General features: G+C 42.5%; 1 protein-coding gene across 1 annotated transcript; it reads right to left on the bottom strand.

The window, feature by feature from the left end:
* Nucleotides 1–370: 370 nt before the first annotated feature.
* On the bottom strand, nucleotides 371–11162 carry COX7C (cytochrome c oxidase subunit 7C). The gene is made up of 3 exons (XM_082191732.1): nucleotides 10986–11162; nucleotides 1588–1718; nucleotides 371–478 (listed from the first exon to the last, which is right to left on the bottom strand). Exons 1-2 carry the CDS (start codon nucleotides 11058–11060, stop codon nucleotides 1602–1604), a joined length of 192 nt encoding a protein of 63 aa, XP_082047858.1. The 5' UTR covers nucleotides 11061–11162; the 3' UTR covers nucleotides 371–478; nucleotides 1588–1601.
* Between the last annotated feature and the right edge of the window lie 2171 nt (nucleotides 11163–13333).

Below are 13333 nucleotides of genomic sequence, written 5' to 3'. Positions count from 1 at the left end.
TACTTTCTCTAGGAGCAAACCATGCTGCTTTCTACAGTTGGGAGTGGCATACCAACACTGAGTGCAAGAGAAAAAGTAGTCCAGCTGCAACAACATTGCCCACAGCTGGACCCCTATCAATGGGAGCTGGGCCACTGATAACACCCTCAAATAGAACATCATCCCCTCAGTGAAAAACTCAAGTTTCCCAGATTTATACCAGTAATTGTATATTATAGAGAAACTGAAAGGTGTGTGTATGAAGAAACCAAACAGACTGAATTAAGGCAAAATGTAAAAGTCCCATCTCCATTTTCAATGAGGATGGAATGATTCTGCATTGTGGATTTCAATAACTGAGCAGCAAGCAGAAATAAAAGCCCACACTCTATTTTCAGATTTAATTTTTATTTACAAACACATCCAGTGTGATTAGTCTTAGTTGTATGCTTTCTTTCAGAAAAGAAAGTTGTACTCTAGATAAACTTCCATCTTCATTCTGAAAGAGAAATAAATAAGTCAGGCAAACAGACCAAAAGCCCTTCCTTATAAATACCTTACAGTGAATTAAATTAAATCAAATTGTGAAGTATACTCCAAAGGCATCATTACATACAGATCAGACTTATGCATTAACGTTTCACTGAACAGTGTGAAATTAGATCTGATGTGAACATTGGAAGCTGTTTTGTACTAGCTCAGAATACTTATCCATCTGGTCCACTACTGTCTTCCCTGACTAACAGCAGTTTGCCAAATTCCAGGGAGAGATCTTTCCCATTAATTGCTAATCAATATCATTTCAACTGGAAATTCTGAAGGCTGGATCCAGGATCTTGTGCATGCAGATGGTCCAACAATGACCCATGCCCCTGCTCTTGTTTTATAGAAGTTTCTTTTATTATTATATATGCCACAATCTTGAAATGCCTTTATTGTGTCTGAAGAGCTTTTAAACTATTTTGTGCAGGTGTTATACTTTAAACAATTAGAGGAGAGGGCATTCCAAACCCCTGGCCAGCAACAGTGCGGCTTAAAGAAATGGCATAGCCGCTGCTGCATCTACAAACCTGCCATCCATGATCACCAGCACAGAAGGTGGTGGAGACTATGGGGAAGCAGGTAAAAATGCCACTATACTACGCCAGTTCCCAGTGAAGGTGCACATATCAGGCCCATCACTGGTACATAATGGTAGAGAGCTGGTTCAGGATCTAGCTGTTAAGGCAAAGATGCAACACCTTTCACTTAAGTACTTTTCAGCTCAACAGCAGAGATCAAACTGTTATGAAGTTGACAAGCTTAAATATTTTGCTAGTGCCTTTAAATGAGGGCTCCCACCTTAATTTTTTGATGCCAATTCAAATCTAGATTTAATCAAAGGCAATCTATATGTGTGCAACTTCCTTTACCTGCATTACCCAGAATTTTAACTACTCACAGGAAAAGTACCTACCACTCAAACACAGTAATATTTGTATTTCTTCACCAGCAATCAAACATTTAGTATTAAAACAAAAATAAATTCAGAGTGTATGTATAGTTGTTACAATAGACTGGCACACAATAACAAACTTAGAGAGATTTAAGGCAAATAGCAGCAATTACCCATTATTGTATGTTCACTTCTTGAGCAGCTGGTGCCTTACTACAATAAAAGGAGCAGCAAATCCACTTCCAAAGAAGGCTGCCATCATTGCCAATAATCGCCATTTGTTTTCCACAGAAAAAGGGAGGTTCTGGAGAGACAAGAATTTTGAAGTTCTTTTATAGCGGTGGTACCAAGTTATTAATACGTGCAAAAGCTAATTTAGCCAAGTCCTAGAAAAAGTGAAGGAAATTAAAGACTTAATTGCTCTGATCCCAATCATTATCATTTAACTGTACTCAATGTGCATTCAGCCATATTTTTAAAATGTGTCAGTGTTGGTACCAAGACAGATTTTTGCTCTGCATATGGGAAGACTTCATGTACAATTTGAGCCAGGCTTTGATCAGGGTATTCATCTGCTTGACTCTTAAAAGAGTATAAAGGCGTTGATACGGAACGGGGGGGGGGGGCAATGTCTTCTTCACTACAATATATTTGCTCAATTTCTCTAGGACTCCATCACCCCTCCCCTGTCCTCCATAATCTCTCAAGTAATACTGTCAAAATCCTGTTACAATGTATCCACTCTGTTTCTGCTTTTGCTCTCTAGTACAGAGTGGCTTAGAAATCACTGAAATCTTCAAAAATTGATATAAAATCAGCCGTGGTTCTGATCTGCTCGTTCTCGGTGCCATTCAACTCAGTTCCCCTTGGACTCCATGATGCTGTCCCTACTTCCATAATCCCCAAAGCGGCAGGTCACTTACGCAGGAACTTCTTAATCCTGTCAGATAGTTTTGCAAATCCTTCCTTCGGGCAATACTAGGTGACAGACGATGTATATTCCTGGCCCATTGTCTTGCCACCACCGGTACTCAATAAATGTGTATCTATGTATATTTCCCGCTCCGCATATCCCCCCTCCCTCATCCGAAAATGCTAATTAATGTAATCCCACCTTTTCATAATGTATTCATGACGTGTAAAGTATATTCATGATGTAACTTGTGAAACCCAACCTTCCCATAATGTATTCGTGACGTTTCATGCACTGTATTCTGGGACATGGAGGGAAATCTCAAAAGTTCATGCCACCCCTTTCTCGCTGTTCAATCTCGCCTTGAACCTGTTGCGCAATAAACTTGGATCTTCTGCAGTTTGCTCCTGCGTCCGGCTGAGCTCATTTTCTTCCGCAGGGACCCACGGACTTAGTCCGATGAGCTGGGTGGCAGAGTAACCCCGCACCCAGAATTTTTCCATAACAGTTGGCTGCCCAACGTGGGGCTTGTGGTTCTCCCAAGCTGCTGACTGGGGGCCCCGAAATCTTCAGCCGGCTCCAGGCCATTTTGCCTGGGAAGATCCTTTTGGACCCCCAGCCATCTTCTGGGCGGTAATCGAAAGCCCTAGGAGTGCAGCCGGGGAGCAAAAGAGGGATCCAGCCGGCTTATTCATCGATCCCGGGATCATCATAGAAGACGCGTGAGTATAAGGAAAAAGGAAAATCCAGTGCACTGGTGGGAAGGGGGTGGAAGTCTCCTGGCAACTGAATTCTCTGCCCTCCTCTCTATCGCTCCTTCTTGCCTTTCTCTTGGTCCGGTTAGTGAGAGAGACCGTGGACCGCTGCTCAACCCGAAAGGGGGGTTCTGAGCTCTATCCCTTTTCCTTAAAATCTCCAGCCAGCCGCACCAATTGGGAGCCCGAAAGTAAGACGGAGAGACCCGACTTGAAAGATAGCCGACTCTCTGCAACGGGCATCCCAGTTGAAAGCAAGGGGTTGGAGCTCTCTTTCCGATCTTCCCGAGCGTCCTTTCTAGGGGGCAGGAAGTGGTCTTGCTTTCTATCCCAATCCCAGCCGCACCGGTCGAGCTACATACCACGTGTACTGTAAGCTCGCTTCCGAAAGCAAGGGGGATTTTCGACCCGAAATTCTATCCAGGGACCACCCGATCTGGCACTGCATGGCGCGGGCGTCCAGTAGGGCCCCTTTTCCTGAGATGTGACGATAGGTAGGAGGTTGCCAGGAGGGATAGCCCATGAGGAATTGGGCAGGACCGGCAGAGTGGAAAGAGACCCCAGGTTATAGGAAATAAGGAAATAAGGAAATAGGAAATGGAACGCAAGGAACCGGATAGCTAGAGCTCTCTAAAACCCACTAAGGAAGTTGCCAGGCAACTAGAAGCCCCTTCTCCTCTTTACTATACGTCCCTGTACTAAGCGTACCAAACCCCTAGACATACCAATCCTAATCAACCCCTCTTTTTTCCCCTTCTCTATCCCAGACACCCCCCCCCAAAAAAAAGGAAAAAGCAAAAAAGCAACAACAGCAACGCATGCATCTATAAAGGGGTACCCAGTCAACCAAGCGTTGTGAGCCCTACCAGTCTGATTACCTGGTGGTGTGTTTGAAGAGGCAAGGAGGCTCATAAAACCATGTGGGACCTTCCTACTAATTTCACTTAATGAAGCCAAAGGTAGTGGCCCATCTCCTTGCAATAACCAACTAAAGGATGAGAATATATATGTTTACATGTTGTCTGTTATGTGTGTTGTCTGTTAATACATATATGAGAATATGTATGTTTACATGTTGTCCGTTATGTGTGTTGTCTGTTCCTTCTGTCTCTGGCAGACTGCCTTTCTTAAGTGTGCATAGTTTAAACTGCAAGCTTGCTTCAAAATTTAAATCTAAGGAAGTCATGCTGGATCTTAGCAGTCCTAAATAAGAGAAAATGAGAATGAAGTGTGCAAATGTTTACCCCACCTCTTGCTTTGCCCCAACTTTTGAGATTGCGAGTCTACAGTCTTATTTTGGAAGGTGCTGATAACCTAATGTTTCTGCTGCAAAAGCCTAGTTGAGCCAACTGCTCTCAAGCTAAAATGCAGTGTATGTATTTCATTAAGCATATGCCTATGAAAGTATGGTGTTCCTTCTAAGAAAATATCTGAGTCCAGTTTTAACTTTGATTTGGTTGGACAGAAGAGTTATTGTAAGGCTCCTGATATCAGTCTCTATAAGACTTCCTGGCCTCTTTTCTTAGAAAATGCCCCCCCCCCCTGTTTCATTCTGTCTCTTTCAGGGTTTTTTTTTTCCCCTCCTTCTCCTTCTTATTCTGTGCCAGGTAAATTTACTCCTGAGTAAGCTTCCTTTAAAGGAAACTGCAAGGGGGGGCATAGATTAGGCTTACTATTGCTCTGCAAGTTCAACAAAATTGTCAAATCTATGGCTGTTGTAATTATTTGTGAGTGGTTATATCAATTGAATTAACTTTGCTTTATAAAAGATCCTCTCCCTATCTTAGGAAAATGTTAACTTCAATCTTCCTTTAAAGATAATTTCTATAGGTATGTGTGTGTTTCTGGTAGTACAAATCTTGCTATGAACCCTGTATTTTAGGGTTGGACTAGATGACCCCAGGTCCCTTTCAACTTTCCCAATTTGTGGCTGATGAGTTGAAATTCAGCCCAGGTTGGCTCTTTGTTTTTTAAAAGGTGGGATGAGAGGTGAAAGCCATGATGTTTGAAGCAGAACTGGTGATATCAAGCATTTAAGTGATTACAGTGTTTATCATTTTGTCTATTATTTACAAAAATCAGACTTAAAAGTCTACTCAAAGTTTAAGCACATACAAATGGATAATCAAGTAGAATTAGCCTTGACCAATCCATTTGTCTGCAAATGGTAAGGCCGAAATGACTGAGAATGTTTAAAAAAAAAAAAATTCCTATGAATTCTAACTCTCTGGCCATTTTTACTCATAAATAAGAGAGCGGTTGATTGTTCCGCGAATGGCCAGAGGGATATTAGCCCTTTCCTGTACATAAAGGAAGCAGTCTCGTTTGCTTGGGCCGAAATCGCTAGCTTTGGTAAATACTTAAATTGCTGAGTTTCTCTTTTTTGTTTAAAATCAAACCCTGTTTTCAAAATCTACTCCATACCCTTCCCTTCCCTTATTCAAATGTTAATTTAGCCAAAGGATGCAACATTTTCAATAGTACAAAAGGTTTGCTGAGACATGAACTCTGCACATGCACAGAGGCTAGATCAGCTAAAGAAGAGAGAGAGAGAGGACGGGGGGGGGACTGTAAGGAGGGAGAGGAGGTTTCTTCCAAATGTAAAAGAAAAGTCAGAACCATTGAGGGAAATCACCCTTAATCTGTCTTTGCCCCAGGGGCTACTTAAGACAAAAGGCTACAAAAAAAAACAACAAAAAAAAAACTAGCCCATCAAAAGTCAAGAGCTTTCCAGGTTCCAAATCTTAACATGCAAAATTCTTTTCACAGGTAAATATCAAAGCATTCCCCCCTGATTGGGAATTTTAGGAACAGCATTTCCTGACAGACTTTTCACATGAAATAATTTTCCCTTTTAACAGGATATGTGAACCCTGATAACAAAGTGTTTGTCCCTTTTCCTCCCACAGCAACTTTCTTTCTGTTCTGTGAAACAAGTCTGAATCCCTGCTGTATTAGTGACCTCTATCTCTTTGTGCCTTTGACATTTTTTTAAGTTACAAATAATCTGTTTTCATTTATTTAATCAGTTTCTCCATGATGTCTATGAAGTTAATCGAAGCACAACCAAACATTGTTTGTGGAATGGTACTTGTTTACCTTTGGCCTGAGCATTTCTTACTAATTCTGTCATTTTGGCTAGTGCAAGGTACCTGCACAACTTTAAATTGCCATTCATTTTATTGGTATTAACTCATTTCCCAGTATTCCGCTATTAACATTACAGCTGATGTCACATCAAGAAACACTTTTATTTTCATTTGGGATGTTAGAATGCCAAAACAGATTACTTCAGGTTACTTATTAATTGTGTGTCTTAGCATTTATTTATTTTTGGTTCCTCATAGCTCATTTTTGTGTGTTTGTGTTTTACTTTGGGGGACATGTTCATCACATGTTGAAAGTCAGTCTCACGAAGTTCTTTTATTGAATAGCACATGGTGAATTTTAAGTTTTCCTCATTGTTTTTCCATTTTTTCCAGTCCAGTAGTAATATGTGTGGTTTTGATAATATCTTTGTACTATTTAATAATAGTTATTTTCTGAATCTGATGTCTTTGTGTCAAGTCCATTTTCATCTAACTGGTAATCTAATTTTTTGCTTTCTTTTTTATTTTTTAACCTTTGTATTTTTTACAGTTCTCTTTCTATACATGTGGAGTAATTTTTTATTTTATAATATGAAAAGAACAACAACAACAAAAATTAAGTGAAGGAAAGCAAACAAACTTAGCAGATAATCACAGTAATTATATGGAAATGTGATAATGAATAAAATGTTTAATCCACTAAGATTGTTATTATTTGCAGCTTCCCATGGAAACTGGAGGACATCCCTTTTACCTTTTGCCCTTTCCTTGTCTAACTGTGTTTTTAAGTCACCCCAAAACCCTGCCCCCTTACAGGATATCACTTCTACAGATGTGCAATGATGAAAAGCAGCAACAACCCCTCAACTCAGTACTTCGCCATCGCAAGACCAGCAACAACAGACAACAGAGACTGCTGGGGGAGTGGGCCTGACAAAGGGGGGTGGAGTTGACTTACAAGGACATCTTTTCACTTGAACCTCAAGCCTCTGCTCCAAGATTCAAAAGATACATACGTAAAAGATCACAATGGTGTCAAGATATGCAACAGATATTTAATTATTTTGTTTTGTATTATGTGTTATTATGTAAGAATGTTGAAATGTGTCTGACAGTGTGATTTCCACAAAGGGGGGCAATTTATTGTGTGTAACTGTTTTTATGTTTAATGTCTTATTCCTTACACACCAGTGGAGAATTCTCATGCATTTTATACTTTCTAATAGCTCACACTATTGTGTAGTCCAATGTTTAGATAACCACAATTCGTTGTCCCACCTGGCACTATGCCAACCTTCCCTACCCATTTTAAAATGTGCTAAAACTTGCTTTACCAAGGAGAAGCTTCTAAGAAACATGAAGGTGGATATGCTTTGGTTTAGCAGGAATGATTCCTTATAGACTTAAATTGACTTATTTGGACAACTGCCCTTGTTAAGAATGGTTTTCTTTTAACAGATTGGTTTGAAGAGTTGAGAACCATGGGGCAAGATGAATTCAAATTGGACTCAGTTTGAATTGGGCACGTGTATCCAGGCTGCAATTAGCCTTTTGGTCCTTTAAGTGCAAGTGAGCAACCCCCATGCGTGCAAAACCACAGCCTATAATAAAATCCCATAGCTAAAGGCCAAGGCGAAGACATCTCCCTCAGAGATGCCCAAACCTGTGCCAGCTATGGTGAATGCCAGGCGACATGGTTAAATGAAAGCCCTGAGGGGATTCAACAGACAGGATGTGTTGCTGTAGCACTATGTCAGTGTGAGACCACAGAAGAGCTAGCTTGACACCTGAGAAACACACAAAAATGGCGAAGGACAAAACACCAACTGCATTTTTCAGTCAATTAGACCTTCCTGTTAGGTGCAAAGCATAAAACACTATTGAGAATGCCACAAGTAATTTAGCAACAAAATACAAGAGATGTTCTTTATATAATACCCTATATGCAGCTACCTGCACTGATATACTTGCAAATGACCGTAAGAGGCATGGCTTGCAAGTCCCTTTCAGGTTTGCATAAAGCCACACATCCCATTCACCGAGATTTAGGGTGCGGAGAAAATATTTGCAAGTTCTTACAGAACTTTAATGCAAATCTATCTCCGAATGGGGGACTGATACGGAACGGGGGGGGGGGGCAATGTCTTCTTCACTACAATATATTTGCTCAATTTCTCTAGGACTCCATCACCCCTCCCCTGTCCTCCATAATCTCTCAAGTAATACTGTCAAAATCCTGTTACAATGTATCCACTCTGTTTCTGCTTTTGCTCTCTAGTACAGAGTGGCTTAGAAATCACTGAAATCTTCAAAAATTGATATAAAATCAGCCGTGGTTCTGATCTGCTCGTTCTCGGTGCCATTCAACTCAGTTCCCCTTGGACTCCATGATGCTGTCCCTACTTCCATAATCCCCAAAGCGGCAGGTCACGTACGCAGGAACTTCTTAATCCTGTCAGATAGTTTTGCAAATCCTTCCTTCGGGCAATACTAGGTGACAGACGATGTATATTCCTGGCCCATTGTCTTGCCACCACCGGTACTCAATAAATGTGTATCTATGTATATTTCCCGCTCCGCATATCCCCCCTCCCTCATCCGAAAATGCTAATTAATGTAATCCCACCTTTTCATAATGTATTCATGACGTGTAAAGTATATTCATGATGTAACTTGTGAAACCCAACCTTCCCATAATGTATTCGTGACGTTTCATGCACTGTATTCTGGGACATGGAGGGAAATCTCAAAAGTTCATGCCACCCCTTTCTCGCTGTTCAATCTCGCCTTGAACCTGTTGCGCAATAAACTTGGATCTTCTGCAGTTTGCTCCTGCGTCCGGCTGAGCTCATTTTCTTCCGCAGGGACCCACGGACTTAGTCCGATGAGCTGGGTGGCAGAGTAACCCCGCACCCAGAATTTTTCCGTAACAGCGTAAACAGTAATTAATCATAGGTGAGACTAAGATCAGGATCTAATTGTATTTTCATGGCATTATTGCAGTATCACCATTTTGCTTCCCTTCCAAATGATCTTCTGGCAACTTCTTCTTTAACGGAATTCACAAAGAGGACTAGGTACATCAGAAAGCGTTTACAGTATCATCATTATTCATACTGTTATGTTCTCATCATTTGTACCACTGGAAACTTAGCAGCCAAGGAGAGAGAATCATGTTGCATTGGCAAGAATATTGTGCTATGTCAATGCTTAAAGCCAACAAAGCGATGCACTGAGTTCAATTTCTATAGATGGGATCGAATATGAAAACTCCACAATGTTGAGATAGCTCAGTTGGTAGAGCATGGGACTCAGGGTTGTGGATTTGAGCTCCATGTTAGGAAAATGATTCTTGCATGGGAGAGAGTTGGGCTAAATGAACTTTGCTGTACCTTTCAACTCTTCAATTCTATGATCAATCTAATGAGTTAGGTGCACCAGTGGTACGTTCTGTTGGAAGCTTCTCAACCTACAGCCTTCTCTCCTGTGATAAACTGCAGTGCTATTTTGAAACCAATGAGATTTTCAAGACATTTCCAGTATGAAACCAGGGTACTTTATCAGAAATCCCACCTAAAGTAGCCCTTTAGACCAGTGGTTTCTTATTAGCTAAGTACTGCAGACCCCGTTTTTCAAAAGCCAAGCCACAGACCCCCTACTTTTGAAATTTTTGATATCCCTGTTGTAGTTTTAGTTACGTGAATGGTACCATGGACCCTCTGGGGTCCGAGGACCACCGAATGGTAACCACGGCTTTCGATCCACGCTAGCATACCTCCCATTTTATACAATGCATTTGCCTCATGCAATGAAGGCTGCAGAACGTAGCCTACATGAAGCCATTTTCCCTACTGGTGAAAAATTTACTTGTATTTCTGCCCCCACGTATAGCATTACAGTGGTACCTCGGGTTAAGTACTTAATTTTTCCCAGAGGTCCTTTCTTAACATGAAGCACTACTTTAGCTAATGGGGCCTCCTGCTGCCGCCGGAGCACAATTTCTGTTCTCATCCTGAAGCAAAGTTCTTAACCCGAGGTAATATTTCTGGGTTAGCGGAGTCTGTAACCTGAAGCGTATGTAACACGAGGTACCACTGTACTCTTTTTTTTTAACCCCCAATTTAAGAAATTAGTATTTATTAAGATGGGCTTTTTTTGCAGGGATTGCCCTTCAGTTGTTCAGATTTTTAGAGGGAAGTTAGCCGAAGCTTTTGAGTTTTCTTTGGGGGGGGGGGAGGAATCAGTTTTCAGTTGTTTAGCTTTCTTTTTAGTGGGAAGTTACTGTTGAGCTTTTGCTCTCTTTTTTTGAACGATCACCCTTTAGTTGTTTAGCTTTTTTTTTCGGGGGGGGGGGGAGGTCGCCGCTGCCAATCGCCTGCCCTGTACTTCAGGGCAGTCAAATGGGCGAGGTACAAATAATACCAATAATAATAATAATAATAATAATAATAATAATAATGTGGTGTTGTTGTAAGCAGCTGTAGGGCGAAGCAAGGTCCTAGTGGAAGAGCAACGGCTGGGGAACGGATTGCTATATGACCTCCGAGAAAACGAATGAAAAATAATCTCTTCGCTAGAGAGATTGGGATGGAAGGGAGGGGAATCAGCACCCCTCCCTCAAGGACCCCCCCCAGCCTCCTCAAGCCCAAGCGCCAACCAAGAAGCACCCCCGAGACCCCAAGAGGCGAAAATACCCCAGCATGGCGGGCAGATACCTCCCGGGAAGCTCCCCTGGGTCCGGCCCGGCTAGGCCCAAGGAGGAAATTGCGGGGGGGGAGGCCCTAACCTCCCCTTTCTCCCCTGCCCCGTCTTACCTTTCCAGGCCCCTCCTCATAATGCGAACGGCGAATGGCCGAGGTGGCGAACCGGCGGACGCTGACACCCAACATGGCGCCGGGAGGACGAGCACGCACAACCGGCAGCGGAGGGAACCTGAGCGGAAACTGGCTGCCTCTTCCCTGAACACGACCTTCGCGGCTTGGCGGGGGTCACCCGGCCCAGTGCCTTATGGGAAAAGCGGAATCACGCAGGCCGAAGCGGGTAGGAAACCTCGAAGCATCATGGGAGTTGTAGTTCCCGCGGGCTGGGCGGCGCTGAGGGAAGGGCGGAGCGACGCGGCAGCCTCGCGGTCTCACGCCCCGTATACGGGAGCAGAAGCGTCAAGGGTCCCGTTCGTTATGCTTAGGCTGAAAGGCGGCTGGGGGCGGCAGGAAGCCTTCAAAACAAGCGCCCCTGCGATAACTCTCCGGTTGGAGTGGGAGAGACACTGCCCGACACGTGGCGCTGAGAGAGCGGCGAGCACGGAGACCCTTGGCAGCTCCACGTGCTTCTTCGCTTGCAGGGCGAAGCTGCCTCTTTCTCCTTGATGCGCTTAACTTGTGACAGATGCATACTATTATTAATAAAAGTGTCGTCGTTGTTTATGGGCTTAGCGTATTCCCCTTCACACACGCGCGCATAGCTGTCGACTTTTCCCTTTTCTTGAGAGGAATCCTATTTGGAATAAGGGAATTTCCCTTAAAGAAAGGGAAAAGTTGACAGCTATGCACGCCAAGGAAAACGCGAGGAACTACTTAAATAAAAGGCAACGGGCATCATGTCATATATTTCATCGTGTTTTTGGCGCGCATTTCATTTGACACGTGAATACTATTCATATTGGTACTATCAGTAATAACAGCAACAGTGTTGTTTTTAAATTCTATAACTCGCTTGTCTATGCATATTATTCATATTATTGTTCTCAGTAATAACACCCACAAATCATTCTATAACTCGCTTGTCTATAAAAGCCAAGGAAGAAAACAAACATGCACCATCAGTATAATCATTTGTTAGACTTGTTGGTCACTACTTACCCAAAGACCTCCTGGGGTAACCTCCCAGAAGCAACATCCCTGGGGTTGTATTAAATATGCTCAGTGAAGATGCTGATCCAGTATACAGCAGCTGTGAAAAAGGCAAATCCTATGCTAGGAAAGAAACAGATTATAAAACTGCCAATATCATATGCTGTGACTGCACTTGGAATACTGAGTACAGGCCTAGTAATCTCACCTCAAAAGGATATTGCAGAGCTGGAAAAGGTTCAGATAAAGGCAACCAAAATGATCAATGCGATGGAACAACTTGCCCATAAGGAAAGGTTGCAGCACTTGAAGAAAGGTGGGTAAAAGGTGATGTGATATAGGTGTATAAAATTACGAACAGTGTGGAGAAAATGGGTAGAGAAAAATTTGGTCCCCCTCTCATTACACTAGAGCTTGTGGACATCCAATGAAGCTGATAGTTGGAAGAAGCAGGACAGGCAAAAGAAAATAAACCTTTGCAAAGCATGTAGTTAAAGTATGGCATTAGCTCTCATAAGAACTAGAGAGTGCCACCAATGAGAATGTATTTAAAAGAGGATTAAACAAAATTATGGAGAAATAGAGCCACGATGGCTATATTCTGCCTTCACTGTCGGAGGGAGTATGCCTCTGAACACCAGTTTCTGGGAGTTGCAGGAGGGGAGAATGCTTTTGTGCTCAAGTCTTGCTTGCACGTTTTACGTGGGCATCTGGTTGGCCACTGTGAGAACAGGATGGCTGGACGAGATAAGCCATTGGCCTGATTTGGCAGGCTTTTCTTATGTTCTTAAGTCACTGTGCTCTGGAAAATAATGGTACTACATTATTAATTCCCGATAAGACCTCCTCAGAGGTATGATGGTAAATTACGTGAGAGATGCTGACAAAAATGGTATTGATTTTACAAATGACTAGGCAGCTTCAGATGAGGAAAAAACAGAAGCAAAGCATTATGCTTGGTGAAGAGGGAAAAAATGCTGTCAACCAGCCCAAGCTAAGCACTGTTAAGCCCCACTGATTTCATTGGAGAGAGCTTAGCACAGATTGTCCATTAAAATACTTAAAAGGATATCAGGTAATATGGACAACAGACTTTCACCAGATCCACAGAAGGTAGCTAATAATGAAATTGGGTGAAATAAACAAAAGATAGCTCCATGTTAATTGAAAAAGGGTCAGTTAACAGTGTCCAACTGGTGTATGCAATGACAACCCAATAGTAGTTTGCATGCTGGCAGAACATCAGTGATCAAACAAACCATGGGGTCCCCAGTGCAGTCCACCAAGACTATTAGTTCACATATGACGCTGTG

This window comes from Podarcis vaucheri (assembly GCF_965113315.1).
Source record: "Podarcis vaucheri genome assembly, chromosome: 11".
In the NCBI taxonomy this organism is placed as follows: Eukaryota; Metazoa; Chordata; class Lepidosauria; order Squamata; family Lacertidae; genus Podarcis; species Podarcis vaucheri.
This window is presented reverse-complemented; position numbering and strand designations above follow the sequence as displayed.

Excerpts from the sequence above, each read along its gene's own strand:
- COX7C (XM_082191732.1), bottom strand. The coding sequence starts at position 11,060 with ATGTTGGGTGTCAGCGTCCGCCGGTTCGCCACCTCGGCCATTCGCCGT. Across the intron at positions 1,719-10,985 it reads ATGAGGAGGGGCCTGGAAAG|AACCTCCCTTTTTCTGTGGA; the intron begins GTAAGACGGGGC and ends TTGTCTCTCCAG.